This window comes from Salvia hispanica, chromosome 5, assembly GCF_023119035.1.
Source record: "Salvia hispanica cultivar TCC Black 2014 chromosome 5, UniMelb_Shisp_WGS_1.0, whole genome shotgun sequence".
Taxonomy (NCBI): Eukaryota; Viridiplantae; Streptophyta; class Magnoliopsida; order Lamiales; family Lamiaceae; genus Salvia; species Salvia hispanica.
Genome location: NC_062969.1, coordinates 1,989,732 through 2,007,162, shown reverse-complemented (window position 1 = coordinate 2,007,162; position 17,431 = coordinate 1,989,732). Strand labels below are relative to the sequence as shown.

At 36.2% G+C, this 17,431-nt stretch overlaps 2 protein-coding genes across 3 annotated transcripts; one reads left to right on the top strand and one right to left on the bottom strand.

The window, feature by feature from the left end:
* The first annotated feature begins 785 nt into the window (after positions 1-785).
* LOC125188164 (probable serine/threonine-protein kinase SIS8) lies at positions 786-6,325 on the top strand. 2 transcript variants are annotated; one of them, XM_048084919.1, is made up of 7 exons: positions 787-1,524; positions 1,863-1,980; positions 2,338-2,474; positions 2,562-2,581; positions 2,844-3,000; positions 3,074-3,219; positions 3,304-6,325. In XM_048084919.1, the coding sequence occupies exons 2-7, from the start codon at positions 1,876-1,878 to the stop codon at positions 3,507-3,509; spliced, it is 771 nt and encodes a 256-aa protein (XP_047940876.1). In that variant the 5' UTR covers positions 787-1,524; positions 1,863-1,875; the 3' UTR covers positions 3,510-6,325. The 2 variants fall into 2 exon arrangements, with proteins under 2 accessions (XP_047940875.1, XP_047940876.1); XM_048084918.1 differs by having other exon boundaries at positions 786-1,524; positions 3,074-6,325.
* LOC125188163 (F-box/LRR-repeat MAX2 homolog A) lies at positions 4,022-6,304 on the bottom strand. The gene has a single exon (XM_048084917.1). The coding sequence runs from the start codon at positions 6,295-6,297 to the stop codon at positions 4,120-4,122; it is 2,178 nt and encodes a 725-aa protein (XP_047940874.1). The 5' UTR covers positions 6,298-6,304; the 3' UTR covers positions 4,022-4,119.
* Positions 6,326-17,431: the final 11,106 nt, after the last annotated feature.

Genomic DNA, 17,431 nt, shown 5'->3' with positions numbered 1-17,431 from the left:
AACTTTTGAAAATTTACTAAAATTTTTAAAACTAAGTTTAATTTATGTTTTATTTCAAAAGTTGTGAAATGACAATATGGTCGCCCGCCCGATTCATGTCCACGGTTCATGAACCGCCGGTTCCGCGCCGGTTCCGGTTTTAGGAAATGTGGAACCGGAACCGAACTGTGAGGCTATTTCACGGTTTCGGTTTTGGTTCGAAAACCGGCGGTTCCGGTTCCGGTTTCGAACCGCCGATTTTCAGACGGTTTTTTTACGGTTTTCACGGTTTTGAACTGCCGGAAACCGGCGGTTTTGGCTCAGTTTTATGATTTTCCGGCGGTTTTTTGCGGTTCCGGCACGATTTCGGTTCCTAAATTTTAGAACCTGAACCGAACCACGATTTCAAAAGTGACGGTTTCGGTTCGGTTTAAATCTCACGGTTCCGGTTCGGAACCGGAACCGCCGGTTACAATTTCATGGTTAACCGCCTGAACCGAAAACCTTGGGCATCTCTACGCCCGCCCTGCCCATCTATTAAACCCGAAACAGAACCGACCCGGAAAAGTAATTAATTATCGTTGAAATGAATAAAACCCCCGCCCCTCTCTTTTTATAAATTTCAGTTTACATCTATGCTCTCTATTTTTTCTCTCGCAACTCAATAATTCAAACGGATTGCATTGAAAAAATTTCGTCGAATTCAGCAGATGAAGTATGTTATTCTTTTCCGGTTGCTGTATTTTAAATGTAGCTGAATTTTCTCCGCTGGCGGTTAGTTCTTCAATCACAACATTGTTTTTTTTTTTTAGTTTTGATCAAATTTTATTTTCTGCTACGAAGACTAGTAATACCATATAATGATATAATTTCCTAATTTTTGAGCTGTTTGTGTTAATTTGCACGAGCTGAAGTGATCGTAGTTCCTGTTTGTGCGATCGAACTGGTGACTAATAAGGGGGTGTTCGGTTGGCAAAACTAAATCTCATGATTAAATATGTATCATGTTTGGTTCATAAGATTAACCCCCTCAACTTAATCCTAGATGGATAGTCTCATGATAATTAGTCATAGCCTCCCCCTCCAACTAAAATAATCTCACAACTTAATCCTAGATGGATAGTCTCATGATTATTAGTCATGACAACCGAACGCCACCTACGTTGATGTTGATTTAGATCTGTAAACTTGATTTTAGTATCTGTGAAGTTGTTAATTTAGATTTGCGTGGTGTGATAGGTGTTCGGTTTGGAAAATTTGACGGTAATTAATGGCGCAGCTGTTGATGCTACCGTAATTGGTTAATGGATGTGCTTGAATTCGTGTTGTTGAGGAGGAATCGGATGCCTTACAAGTTGTTATGTGTTTTTTCTTGTTTAATACTTTCATAAAAGTTCTGAATGCTCGACTTTGATCAAATTGTCCGGTCATATATGGCCGGAGTTGGTTGATGCAGCAATAGGTTTGTTGCCTTTTGGAACCGTGCAACCGATGAGTGCATAAAAGAAGTAATGAGAGTACTGAGATAATATTGCATATTCCAAGGTTGTTCTTGATTACCATGACATTACTTCAGATTAAACTATATCATGAATTCAATATCAGTATAATTCTATACTAATCTGAATGCACGGATGCACGGATGCTTCATTTGCTTGGCTTTCTGAATGCTAAAAAACTGAGAACTCTTTTCATCTCCTTATGGTCAACAAGTTGGTAACAGTGCCAGAGTAAGTCATATGATCATTTGTTGTATTTGTGGAATCTTGTCTGTCATTATGTTCTATATTTCAATTGTATGATGTCCCCATTTGCAGCTCTTGCTTGGTTGAAAAAAGTGACTTTTTTCTGTCTTTTACATCACGTATTCTCTACTGTACTAGGGCTGTCCGAGCAATGAATGAATCTATGAAGCAGAATCGCCCTATACAAGAACATGAAGACAGTTTATCTGATTCCTTGGGCTCAAATACAAAGCACAGCACATGTCAAACAAAAGAGGTATGTATAGTGTTATTTTACTTTATTGATCAGAAGTGCTTCTTTAAGATGTACTCACTTTGCTGTCAATCCACACATACTGTTGCACGGCCACTAGTTGATTCCACATATATCTCATATTTCCAGACAGATTATATTGTAAATTTAGTGTGAGCTTCATTAAATCAGTCAATTTAACTTATAAGCTGCTGTCTCCATTTCTAACTGAACCTTCTAATTCTATGCAATTTTCCCCATTTTGAGTTACCTTGTGAGTATTTGAAGAGGATTTCTCTTGATCTTAAATGTATGTTAAAACTCTAATTCTTAGGAGAATCAGTCAAATCTAATTTCATTTAGTTCTTTGATAAAATGAAGATACCATTTCCAGGGTTCTCTGGTGAAGTTTTTCGCGGTGTTTGGAACGGAACGGAGGTTTCCATAAAACTGTTTCTAGAGCAGGATCTCACAGCTGAAAACATGGAGGATTTTTGTAATGAAATATCCATCCTCAGGTGTGATCTATGGTTTTGACTCTTCATCAAGTTTTTCTGAGATATCTTTTGAACCCGGAATTTGTCATCTGGTTTTTCTTATTCCAGTCGCCTTCGCCACCCAAATGGTACTTCTTCTCAAGCAAGCCCTCGAACTTGTTCTACTCTGACGTTTGGAGCAAATTTATAATAATTTTTGGCGATGTCTAGTTACATTAAAAAGAATCTTAAGATTGTCCTAACTTCTCATATCTAAAGCAATATGTAAAGATTCATAATATCAACACAGTTTCAGACTAATTTCAATGGTATATATATTCCCTCAAATTCTTACAAATGAAAATTGTAATCTGTGTTCTCATGTAGTTTGAACTTATGATGTTCCTGCAGTCATCTTGTTTCTTGGTGCTTGCACGAAGCCTCCACGGTTGTCACTGATCACCGAGTACATGGAAATGGGATCTCTTTACTATTTGATTCACTTAAGTGGCCAGAAGAATAAACTCAGCTGGCGGAGGAGAATCAAGATGCTACGCGACATATGCAGGTCAGTCGAAACACGTGCAGAATTTGATGACTGAAGAAGTACTGAATCGATTTTCTCCTGCTTTGGCAACCAGGGGGCTGATGTGCATACATCGAATGAAGATAATCCATCACGATCTTAAAAGTGCTAATTGTCTCGTTAGCAAGCATTGGACGGTTAAGATCTGCAACTTTGGCCTCTCCAGGATCATGACAGATGCCCCCATCAAGTCGTCATCAGGTGGGAAGCCGGAACGGATGGCTCCTGAGGTCATTCGCAACGAGTTATTCACGGAGAAATGTGACATTTTCTGTGCATGTTTAGGTTGTCCAAGCGGTTGCAAACGAGGGTTTGCGATTGGAGATGCCCCAAGGGCCGGTGGGCAGGTTAATTGCAGGTATGAGTCACGTTGGCGATCTGAGAGAATTGGCAACACAAGTGCTCTGCGCACTATACTCTGTGCGCCATGGTTTGCAGGAGAATACGAACATAGTGAATGCACTTTGTGCGCGTATGTCAAAAGCGAATAAACACCTCGGAAAGTACACAATTAAATTTATATCATCTCGTCCTTCTCAAATTGACATATTTCTAAAAAAGAAATTCATCGCAATTTTTACTTTATTTTATCGCCATTTAACACAGTAATCAACATTGCATAATATCACATGCCGAACTATAATATTTAACTTGAGACAAATCAGTATGAAATAAAAACAAGTTAAACCATGAATATTTTAAGTGAAGTGCCTAATAGTGATTTCAGGACTGTATGTGCTAAGTGAAGTGCATCTTAGTGCTTATGGTTTACAACGCCTGTGTATATTTGTTGATTCTGACTGGGCTGAACCCCATGCTCGACCGAGTTGCGAGGAAATACTGGCTCGGCTGCTCGACTGCGACTCACAACCTTGATAACACATTCCCCTGCACAGAATCTTGAATTTCCACCATATATTCCGGCATACCGTAAGATTTGTTTGAGTTTTCCATCCAAGTAATCAAGAGCAAATAAATAGCATGCAAATTTTCCCTAGATGAATGAATGAAACAGTAGCCTCTTCCCACCATGTTATTCAAAATGGCAAAATCTGTTGTACAAGTGATGTTAAAAATGAAAAATACATCATCCCACAACAGTCAATCCGAAATCCGCCGCCGATTAAGAGCAGCCTCAAAGCGGCTGCAGGAGTCCGCCCTCATCTCCGTGCTCATATCATTCTCCGGTGCCGGGTAATAGTCTTCTCTCAGCTGAACATCTCTCAACTCTGTGATCCTCAGCAGGAACATCATGAAGTGCTCATGTGCAGTCCCATGTATGAAAAGCTTCCTAAGCCCAAAACATTCCTGCAGCAGTCCCGCAGCCGGAAGGGAGAGGCTCCTCTGGTTCACGTCCCGGTCCTGCGGGGGCCAGTAGTCGAGCTCCGTCAGGTTCAGGTGGCCGATCCCGATCAGATAGAACCGCTCCCACAGGCTCAAATCCATCTGCCCGGAAGGCGCCGTGTGGGCGTACCCAATGGTGTCGCCGCAGTCCAAATGCATCTTCCACAGCTTGGGATAGTTGACAAGCATGCTCAGCCCGAACTCGCGCTCCCTCGGTCTCGACATCTCGCGGCAGTCGCCCTCCACCTTGATCCGAATCTCCTCGAGACTCGGGCAGTGGTCGAGCCCTGCCTCCACCAGAGGTGTCAAGAGCTGCCCCACTGCAATCCACAGTGAAAGGTACTCCAACTTAACCCATGTCCTCGCACTGTTTCCATAGCCGTTGCTGTTAACATCCAATTCCATATTCAAATCGTATGAATACTTGCATCTCTTCCTCGCTTTACTCATTCCATCATCATCATCAAAACCGTTATCTTGATCCGAGCAGTTAAGATCAAAACCAACTCCATCTGAATCATCTCCAAGCTCCTGTGTAGAGTCCCAAATACAATCGATGTGAAGGCGTTGGATCCTATCTTGTATCGGCTCCAACGCCTTCAAGCACTGGCGGGCGGGGAGGTTGCTGCAGCAGGAGACTCCAACATCAACGAGAGTTTTCCGAAGCAAGGAAGCCAGAGTCCTCATCCCTCTCATTGTGATCTTGCTGCAGCCATGGATCTTAAACTCAGCCAATCTACAACAACCTCTGCCTATCCCGATCAAACCCATATCATCCAAATCCCCGACGTTCCGAATCGACAGCGATTTCAGCCCTTGGCAAAGCGCCACTCCGTCCAATTTCGACTCTACAGGCATCGAGATCCCATGGAAAAACCCTAACTTGAGTGATCTCAATTTAGGGCATCTCGAATTGAGAACTTCAAACGCTGCACCACTGTCCCGAACATTGTTGCAGATGTCCAACACCAACTCCTCCAGCAATGGCAGACCGGAGAAGGCCTCGATCAAGGTAGCTACGTTGATACTCGCATCCTCCGCGGTGAATCCGTCACCGCGCGCGTTCAATAGAGTGGACGTATCGGCCAAATGAAGAACCCCCAATTTGGGGCAGTTCATCGAAACAGAAATTAGGGCTTCGTCTCCGACGAAGCCGATATACCTCGGATCGAATCTGCACGCAGCTTTGAATTCAATCAGATTGGGGCAGGATTTGGTGATGGCCTTGATCTCATCCGATTTGAATCCTTCGGAGAACGAAGGATTCAGGACATCCAATCGGGCGAGATTCGAAGCCAGGGAAGGGTAAGCCTCGAGCGCAGGCGGAACGTCGTCGGTCCAGCAGTAGAAGGAGGAGAGATCCAGCGATCTGAGGCGGCCGCACTCGGAGAAGAGCATCTTCAGCTCGTCTCCCGCGGCGGCCACCTGGGGCCGCTGGTGCCAGCGCACGAGCCTGACGTGCTCGGCGCCCCGCCACTGGGAGGCGACGAGCTGGATGGTGGAGAGGTTCCGGGCGTAGAAGGTGAGGGAGGAGAGGGAGGGGAAGGCGAGGCGGAGGACGTGGGCGATGAGGGCGGGGTCGGAGGCGGAGCTGAGGGGGTGGCCCCAGGGGGAGAGGAGGGAGAGGTCGAGGGCGGAGACGGAGGGGAAGCAGTTGGGGACCATGAAGAGGTCGCGGAGGTTGCCGCGGAGGCTGACGGCGGCGCGTGTGGCGCGCTCGAGGAGGCACCACTTGCGGCAGGCGAGGGCGGCGGAGTTGCGGCTGCGGACGTCGGAGACGGCGGCGATTATGTTGGAGAGGATCACGTCGGGGAGGTCGCTGATGGTGGTCCCGGCGGCGGCGGCGGCCATGGCCGTGGAAATCGAGATTTTTTTGTCGATTGGTGAGTGTGCTAATTTTCTAACACTCTTTTCTTTTTGTAGTATACTCTCCATTTATCTTCTATCATTTCTTTTCTTATTCTTTTTTCGCAAGATTTTTTTCAGCAAATATTATTAAAATAGTCTTTCGGTGACGAGTGTAGGTTAGCTGGTTAGGGGCTGTGGAACTAAATAAATATAGTAGTAGTAAATAATTAAATTGTGGTAAATTTAATCTTCCTTGTTAGAAATAGAGATTTTGGAGATAGATACATGTTTTAATATGAAATTGATATAGTAAGAAATGAAAATAGAGATAGGAATAATATTATTAGTAAGGAATATTATCTAACCTTATAAAGAAAAATACATTAAGTAGACCGGACAAACTAAAGTGGAAAAAAGATTGTCGGGTCGGTTGTAGTTCATGAGTGTCAACTATTTAATGTAAACTGTTTATAAATTAGGAGGCCAGTGCTTTTCCGTTTATTGAATCTTTTCTATTTTGGGGTTCGGGTTGTTAATAATAGCTTAGTTGGTATGACGTTTCTCAATCATGTAATACGTTGAGAGTTGAAGTTATTAAAAAAAATTTGTTAGGTGGAAGTTGAAATAACTAAATTGCAATTGATTTTTTAGAAGAATACAATTATATCACCACTTTTGGATAGGAGTGTTTTAATTATAACCGTAAAAGGTCAATTTGTATATATTGTATACCATATGCTTAGTTGTATGTATATGATGAAGAATCTTGCACTTTAATTAATTCATAATTTTGATTAATAACTCTCTTATTTTGTTCTATGTCAAACACTTTATCTATTTGCAATCAGCAGTCTCGATGGAGTTCGTTATGGAGTTTTAGAAATATAAAGAGAAGTACGTGGAAAAAGATAATAAAATATATATTCCATTTTTATATATTTCTATTTATTTTATAGTAAATGTGAATGAAATGAGTTAGATATTATAGTATTTATTATTCATAGTAAAAGTAAATTGAAATATTTATTGACAGATAAGATCAAAGGGAAAAATGAGATTTCTAATTGCTAATGGAAAGAATAAATGCAAAATTTTGGACTAATTGTATTTCAACAATAATATAATAATACAAATTTCGACAAAAGGTAATTAAGATTTAAGATAACTTTGTGGTAAAGAAAGTTTTCTATTTTTCTTTCGATTAGATTTGTCTGGATACGATCTAGCCCACGTGACATGATGCATGTGGACAGACGTATTGAAATTTGGAGGTTGGAATTTATAGAGCTTTTATATTTGGAACGTGATACTGTTTCACTCGAAGAAGAAAAGTTTCATAGGATAATAAATAATTAAATCAATATATGTAGTTTCATAACTATTATTCACCAACAATTTTTTATCCTTACATCTCTGTTCATAATGGCTTAGTGTGACCACATAGGTTAAGTATGATATCATTTGAAGTACCTTATAAAATTAGATTTATTTAGGATTTGATGATATGGTTGTTTAATAATTAATCTGAAATTAATATTACTTTGTTATTGGAATATCAAGACTTATTATTAATCATTAATGACTTTGTCCCACTTAAATACTGAGCCATAGTTATACACTCAATTAAGCGTCTCTAGTGGAGAGAGTAAATGGAAAGGTAAAATGAAATAACTTTCATATTTATCTCTTCTTCATAAAAGTTTATGCTCCAATGAAAAAAGTATTTGAGGAGGTATTATACTTTCTTTCATTTTGAGAAGTTATTTTTAGCTCTTCTTGATAAAAAAAAGGTATAAAATTAGTTATTTTGTTTGCTTTTTAAATTTACTTCTTTCTTTGGAGTCCATTACTTTTTAAGAAGGTATAATAACCTTTTTCAAAAAATAAATGAGAAATACTATATATTATCAATATACCTTTCCCCTTAAGATGCATTAAGACTTAATCTTGTCAAATTTATTATATCAAAAACTTTTATACTTACACGCTACTCCACATTTTTTATAGATAGGATATTTGTCTATAATTCTTCAACGTATTTTAATAGTCACTAACTAGTGTCCTTTTTTAAATAATTTATATCATCACAACAATCAATTTGATTGTCATTCAACCAAAATGGCTTCGTTCCAAAAATACATTTCAGTGAAATTCCTCCAATATTTTATTAATGAAGAAATCAATAAAATTAAAAAAAAGTAGGAAACTCGATAATGAATAGCATTAAATTTTATAGTTGGGCGAACCTCCCAAACTTATGGCTCTATTTTATGGTCGCATTGAAGTAATGTGAGTAGGTTTCTTGTATACTTTATAGTCTATCTGTTTATATTTTAAGAACAATAATACACCCTCCGTCTAAGATTAAATTTCATATATATGACTGGCACGGGTTTTAAGAAATCGATTAACTTTATAAAAGGAAAAGTTAATAAAAAAAGTTAATGGAACGTGAGTTTACTTTTATATATTGATTTTAAAGTAAAATGTGAATAAAGTGAGTTAATGGAATGTAATACATACTTAATGAATATACGAGGGTTGTTTTTTTGGATATGTCTACTACTTTGGTCGTTACATTCTCTCTCGTTCTTTTACTTTGTATGGAGTCGAAGCTCGCCAAATGTAGCAATTTTTTCTTCAGAAAAGGATGTCATGGATTTTAAGAAAATGTCTAGATTTTGCAATGTAGTTTTCTTTAAATAGGTAGATTTTATCCTTCCAACCATAAATATATACTATCTTCTACCAACCAAGTCAAAAAGTTTATCATCAAAGAAAACTAATTGAAATGTGCAAATTCCTTACAAAGTAAAAGTTATATTCTCCTTCTATTCTATCAAATAATCAACTTTTATTTTCACTCGTATTGAGAAAATATATCTAATGGCCTTCATTTATACACGTTATATTCAATACCGAATAATGTTATTTACTAAAAGAAATACTATTAACTTAATTCAAATTAAAAAAATAAAATCATTTTGAAATATTTTAAAATGCATAGATTTCTTTAAACACAAACTTTGAGAAGGGGCAATTGGCCCAAGTGAAGTGAGAAAGTGACAGTAAGAGCCCACCACGTTGTAGAGAGCTAAGATAGTGATACCCAACTTATGATTATCCAAATGTATAATAGGAATATAATTATTAATGAGCAAGCTAAATTGTGTATCACAAACTTAATGAGTTGTAGGACGTTTAAGTGCATCTTATTACTAAGACATTTTCTATTCAATCAAGATTTCAGAGGTGTAACCATGAAAATAAATGAGAAACTAATATTGATGATTTTCTCCCACCAAAAAAACATTGATCATTTTTTTAGAAAATGAAAAACTTAATCTTGGATATAATAATAAAGACCCCACTCCAATACATTCTTCAGATAAAATGACAGGAAGAAATAGTAGTGCTCCTATATTAGGGCTGGTTATTCGGTCGATTCGGTTAATAACCGAACCGACTTGTCGGTTAACCGACCCCAAAATGCCTTCAAAAAACTAATCGGAATCGACCCGATCTTCGGTTCGGTTACTTAATTAACCGACTCGGTTAGAACCGGTCGGTTCTCGGTTATAACCGAACTAACCGAATTGATTTAACTTATTCAAATGTTTATTTTGCATGATTAAGGTTGTGATAAATAACTCAACCTACACCTAATCACACTATTAGTTTATCACCGAAAGTTGAATTAACTATTTCACGGCCATCCTTCAATGATCAATGATTCAATTCAATGATTCAAGCTATAATATATAAAATTATGAAATTTTCTCACAAAGATTGTTAATTGATTTTGTGTATTCTCAATTCTATGCATTTCTGCATGATTGTAAAACCGAAAACGTCAAATTTTTTATCATATTTTTTTGCATTTTAGTCATAATCATTCAATTTTATTCTACACCATAATAAATTAATTCAAATTAAAATAGACTTTTTTGACATTGCAAATTTGCAATATGAGACTTTGACAAAATTTAGAAGTAAATTACAGATGATGATGATGATTATTATTATTATTATTATTATTATTATTATTATTATTATTATTATTATTATACTCATATTTACAAGCAATACATATATGATATATTTTTTAGGCTCTTTAATAGACTTAAACTTTAAATGATCTAAAATTTGAAAACTTTTCTCTAATAATAAGTAAAATGTTATCTTATTTTTAAAATAGTAGTATTGCTTAAGCACTTGTTAACTTTGAGAGATCTTATTTTTAAAAATATATTTAGAAACTTTATTGAATTTGATATATTATAACTTTATAAGTATAAATAACTAATAGGTAACAAATTAAAATAGATTTTTTTGACATTGCAAATATGCAATATGAGACTTTGACAAAATTTGGAAGTAAATTACAGATTCTTCTATTGTGACAAAGTTTAAAAGTAAATTACAATTTCTGTTATTATTAATTAAAAATATAATTGAATTTAAAATTATTTATGGTTTTAACTTTTAACTTTCCATCTACTTTTATTATTATTATTATTATTATTATTATTATTATTATTATTATTATTATTGTTGTTGTTATTATTATTATTATTATACTCCTATTTAAAAGTAATATATAAATTGTTTAGGCACTTTAAAATACTTGAACTTTACATGATCTATATTCTATACTTTAAAAACTTGTCTCCAATAATAAGTGAAAGGTTATTCTATATTTAAAATTAAAATAGTAATTCTTAAGAACTTTATTGACTTTGAGCTATAAATTTATAAGTATAATACTCTAATTGATAGTGACACAAATTAAAATGGACTTTTTTTGACATTGATTTAGACAAAATTTAGATATAAATTACAATTTCTTCCATTGTGACAAAGTTTGAAGTAAATTATAATTTATTCTAGTATTAAATAAACATATAATTGAAATTAAAATTGAATTTAATTCGGTTATCGGTTATAACCGACGGTTATAACCGATAACCGACTTTTAGCAAAACTTAAAACCGGAACCGAACCGATAACCGTAAATGTCGGTTATCGGTTAACCGATAACCGACCAATTTCGGTTCGATTCTCGTTTAACCGATTAACCGAAAACCGTTTACTCACCCCTATCCTATATGATAAGATAGTTGAGTGTTTGAATAGTTTGCTCAAAATGTTTTTTTATTCCAAACAAGAATTAGAATACTCCAATACTACTTAACAAAAGAAAAAAAAATACAGTAAATGACTTAATTCATCTTGTATAGTACAATTTTGTACATAATCATATAAGATAATTAAGATGTTGAATAGGTCCGGCTTAATTAGTTGATTTCGTTACTTTTTGGATTGAACGTTTTGTAAGACATTAAAAAAGGCCGTGCTTAGTTAGAGTTTGTATCGCGAAACATCAATTTTTCAATGCGTCATGCATATTGTGATGTACTAAACAGATAAAATTGTGGCATTTTTGTGTCCATATTTGTGTATGAGGTTTAAAAAAGCATGTTTGTGTTTGGTCTTACTGTATAGTGTCGATATGAAAGCATTTTTCATGACATATTCCGTCAAAATAAAACTAAAAGCATTTTGTAAGTTTCGAGATCGAGATGGGTCGGGATGCAATTACCAAAGCAATAACTAATTATACCTTCGTCCATTAATAATACTAGTTTTTATATCTAGTATGAGTTTTAATGTCAAATCGATAAAATGGAATAGCGAGAACAATTATTAGCATATTATTAGTTGAAGATATACAAATGGAAGAAATAGTGAGAAAAAGTGATATGATCGATCATATACTAATATTACCAAAAACTAAAATAGATTCATTTTTTTGGACATACAAAAAAAATATTGCTTGTTTATATAAGGAGAGAGTAGAAGCCATGTTATTATTGTTAAGGCATGTCATATTAATTCAAGTTAATGCTATTTAGTAACACTAATTACAATAAAGACCATGAATTACTCCCTCCGTTTGCCATTAGGAGTCTCATTCTTTGGCGGCGCGGATTTTAAGAAATATTAAGAAAAATAGATGGAAAAAAGTTAGTGGAATAGGGGTCTCACTTATATGTAGTACTAGTTTTAAATGAAATGTGAGTGAAATGAGTTAGGTGAAGATGAGACCCTATTACCATTTATGGTAAAAATGAACGGGACTCTTATTCGCAGACGGATTAAAATAGAAAAACGGGACTCCTATTTGCGGACGGAGGGAGTAAAACCCAATCACAATCAAATAATGATTAGATTTTTCTACTTAGCTAATCGTCGTGTCAATGGTAACAATATTAAATCATGTCGACAATGAATAGAGAAATGACTATTCGCTCTTTTTTCACTATTTTTCTTTTAAAGCTTGTATCGTAACGATGCTAAAAGAGGAATTATACTTAATTGGATTCTTGAACTTACGAATATTCTTTAATTTGGATTCTGTATTTGGTTTAGTTGGATCCTCACTTTTTTTTATAAAATCATAAATGAAGGTTCCCATACCTATATGCAATTTTCTCAATAAAAATGTAGCCTTTTGATTATCACAAAAGAATCCTAACACGCAAATGGATTGAATGCACCCAACACTTAAAATAAGCTACACTGGCTAATTAAAATTAATCATCCTAATTTATATTCTATTCATAATTTTTTTTTTGAAATTCACATAGGCACCTTAACTCTTCCAGCAATTCTAAATAAACTATAATTTTCTCTCATTATTTACAGACAAAAAATGAACTACTGGTTCTTATGTGTAATTTGTCAATAGTTTAATTTTTTTTAAAAAAATAGGCGGCTCCGGCAAGTGAGCTCCGACGGGTTCGACTTGAACTCGTTCGACGATTGGGCGAAGCATGTACAACTTTTTGGGTACTCCCGGTTCGTCGCCGGGCACCCAAGCCTCGACCACTCCGCCGGCGTACCAAACACCACATTTTGATGTGGATGCATACTATCGTCCCTCTCCTCCCCGTAGCAGACGGGCAATCGCCAGGATTATCCCAAATTCCAGAGAATTTTTGGCGCCCGAACGCACTTTGCCTCGACCGGGCCAATAGGTGGAGGCTTTCCGGCTCAATCCGAGGAGGATCCGGCCTCAGGATCTCGCGTCAATGCCGAGGAGGAAGAGGTTGTAGGAGACGGCACCCGTCATCCATACAGCCAAGACGAGACGTTGGCTCTGTACGACGCTTGGATCGGCGTCTCGTACGATCCTGTCGTCGGGAATCAACAAACCAACAAGTGTTTTTGGAAAAAAGTCACCGAAGTTTACAACGCACGAAGGCCGAAGAACACCTTTGCCCGCAACGTGAAGATGCTCCGCAGTCATTGGGACCGATGCGACAAAGATGTCAAAAATTTTTGCGCGATATACAGGGCGGAAGAGGCGAATTATCATAGTGGAGCCAGTGGAGCCGACATTCTGAGAGCGGCGTTGCGGGTCTTCAAAGACGACGTCGGTAAAGATTTCGAGTTTGTCGATGTTTGGTCGCAAGTCCACCACCTTGAAAGGTGGGCTGGCGGTGTCGAGTCGGGCTCGAAACGCACGAAGCACACGGCGCGTGGCCACTACTCGTCTAGTGATGGCGGGGAAGGAAACACCTCACGTGAGGGCACGCCAACCGATGATACAGGGGGTCTTCTTCCGGTTCACGGCGTCGGCCGCAAGGGACCAAGGCGGCGAAGGCGGCGAGAGGGAGAGGGAGAGGGAGGGGCCGCGGCGAATCAAGCCAGGCGGGCTCGGGCTCGGGCTCGGGCTCCGGCACGGGCACGGGCACGGGCTCGAACACCCCAATGTCCATGTACATGGTCGCCACGATGGCTGACCTTTCAAAAATGACTCCTGCCCAAGTTTCAGCCCACATGGACGGAATTGAGTTTATGAAAGCTCAACTTGGTATAGGAAATCAATCTAACTTGGGTGCACCGCCGACTTCGGGGGACGATGATTCACCGGCGGAGTAGTTTTTATAGTTTAATTTAGAGTATTTTAATTATGTATTTTTTTTATTTTTTAGGATTTTAAATTATGTATTTTTTATTTTTTTTAGATTTTTAAATTGTAATTTTTATTTTATTTAATGAAGTGTGTTTTTATTAAATGAATTTGTTGAAATTAAAAATAAAAAATGAAATTGAATGAATAGTTAAGAGACGGTTAAGAGATGGAGGGATGCAGGTGTTGTCTCTTAGTTAAGAGATGAGCTAAAAAGTACAGTGGAGCCTATGAATAGTTAAGAGATGAGACGGTTAAGAGACGGATAAGAGACAGGGACGCGCATGGCCTTAGCTATCAATAAGGTAATATGTCCAATTGAGAACACTTTATTACATTTAATGGCTCTTTGGGCTAAACAAATGGAAATGACTCTTAAAAGCTTTATTGAATTTGAGAGTAGTGTGAATGTACTTTTAAGAAAAAAAAGTTTGGGCCAATAGTGTTCATGGGTTTTTACTTTATGCAGGCCTAAAATATTATTTTTGGGCTTGAGTGATTTTAGTTGGGCCAGAAACAATATATGGCCCAACATCAAAATATTTCAATGGATAATTATATTCCTAACCCTCAGTTTTACTAATATTCTCGCTTAAAATTAAAAAGATAAAGTGCAAATTAATTGCCCAAAAATTATGAAATTTGATTATATTATTATGTTTTATTCAGTAGCTTTAAAAATCATACGGAAAAATCATATAGTAGTATGATTTTATTTCCAATTATTAATAGCAAAAAGATCGTGTCTCCTACGTGTAATGTACTGTTGATGTTGTTCAACCAAACACCATCGTTTTATTCAGTAATAGATGACACCGTTTTACATCAGCGGTGGCGTCAATGTATAACTTTACATCTATTATTATAGTAGCATATATGATTTCACCCAAAATATCATCGTGATATAATATTTGCTAACAAATCCAAATTTCATGTTTTTCCGACTATTTGCGAAGTGTAGTAGGCAATTTTCGCGAAAATAAGTACTCCCTCCGTTCCATTGAAGATGACCACTTTCCTTTTTGGTTTGTCCCAATCAAGATGACTCATTACTTAAAATAAAAACACTTTACTCTCTCCTCTTAATTACCACACAAAATATAATTACATAAAATCTCGTGCCGCCCAAGGAAGGGGTCATCTTCCTAGGGACGGAGGGAGTAAAAGATAATGTTAAATATACTAATTTACCCTATAACCTATCAAGAGCTAGTAGAATCGTATGCCAATAATGTCGATGTTCAATTATTTGGTTGATATGAAATCAATCCAACTATTATAATGAACATCAAGAATTCAGCAGACGATCGGTAGTTTTCTTGATTAATTTCGTGGTTGTAGGATAAGGTCTCCATTTCTGAATGTGACAATACAAATAAGGTCAGCGCCCATGGTCAAAACCGCCCCAATTTTGGTTTGTTTTGAAAAAAAAAGAGATTTATATTAAGAACAATAAACACTCTAATGTTAAATTTAAAAATTGTCATGAATATTTTAAACACACTGTAATATTTATTCATAAAAATATTTACTTTTATTTGTTAACATTATTACTTTTCAATAATACAATATAAATGTGAGAGAGTTTTTTCACTTTTTTGTCTACAATTAATTTTCATTAAAGTTGCACCATGTTACATAACTAATGGTTTAATATTTTTAACTGAATATGTTTTTCTTCAAAAATTAGATTAAAGTGTAATAATTTGGAGGTTGAGGAAAAGTTTAATCTTTTGAAGGCTAAGGGTGTGGATCAAGGATGGTGTCTGGAGTTTCCACTTTCATACGGGCAATATATGAGGAGGACTTATTGGATCAAGGGTGATGTCTGGAGTTCCACTTTCATACGGGCAATATATGAGGACTTACTTAAAATTAGTAGGACCGGACACAAATAAAGAACCAAGCCTCTTCTTGAAGGGTGACGCAAATGTGACATTATGGACTCGTATCCCTCACCTCTGGTGAGTTGTGGTTCTTCAACTTTGTTGTCACCTGTTATTCTGTTCTATTTTTTTTTTCTTTTGTTTGGAGGGTGCCCATCTTGAACTTGTTTGATTGATTATTTCTTGTCTATGTGTGCTTAGTTTTATTTGTTCTTGTGTCTTTCATTTTATGAAAAAAGGTGTAATGTAGTTGTAGGAGTTAGTAAAGCTCATATATTCTCATATAGTTATGTATATTTTGGTATTTTCATGTATGTGTGTTTTTTTATATACAAATATAGGTATATATTACTATTGACATTGGCAGACAAGTGGGAAATTGTCGTACAAGCCAGTGGGGAATGGGGATCATGAGTATTGACATTTCCTCAAGCACCACTTCACAACTACTCGAGGATGCTTGTGGTTTGTGTCTCTCATCTTTGAATTTTTATTATTTATTTGTATGAAAAGGAGATACAATATTAATCTTAGAATATACAACTATATCTATTACTAGCAATTCATATGAAACACTAGTATCTATCATTGTTTGGATGTTTATTTGAAGACATTATCATTCAAATGTGGAGTCTCGATGGGATGTGTTGATTCGTTTGTTGATGTCTAGTTTGATCGCTTTGTGTTTTCCTTTATCATCTTTCTTTAACGATAGCTCCCTTGCTAGCTTTTTTGGGAGGGGTTTATTTTTGGCTCGAAAATTTTTGCTTTATTTCGTTCGATAGTATAAATTGTTGAGATTAAACAAGCTTAATTTATTTTGGGAGTACTTAAGTATTTTTTTTAAAAAAAAAAAACTCAAGAGTAATTGCAATTCATGTACATTATTTTTATGCTACAACAACAAATATCTCTTCACACATCATCTACGTATAAAATTGAAGTGTTTATATATTGACCTAATGGTAGAATGGTTACTAGTTCAAAACTCATACATTCTAAGTCATAAAAATTTCAAATAATTAATACTAGTTCTCAACCAAAATTCAAAACACAAAGTTGCATCTTCTCATCATTTTTTCAGGAACAACAACATACAATTAGTTTCTATTCTAACTTCGATGCTTAAAAGTTAGATCGCTCATGATTTTGGTATATTAATATTAAGGATAAAAGACAGATCAGTATAGCTAGATCATAAATAATTCTCTATGGTTTGCATCTTACATGTCATTTCTTTATTTCAAATACTCCACGTCATCTTATAAGTCGGATTTCCAAGATAGAAGTACTCCATGGTAAATTTGTAGATAATGCATCTAGTTTATAGTAGTATAAAACTGAAACAATTGTGGGC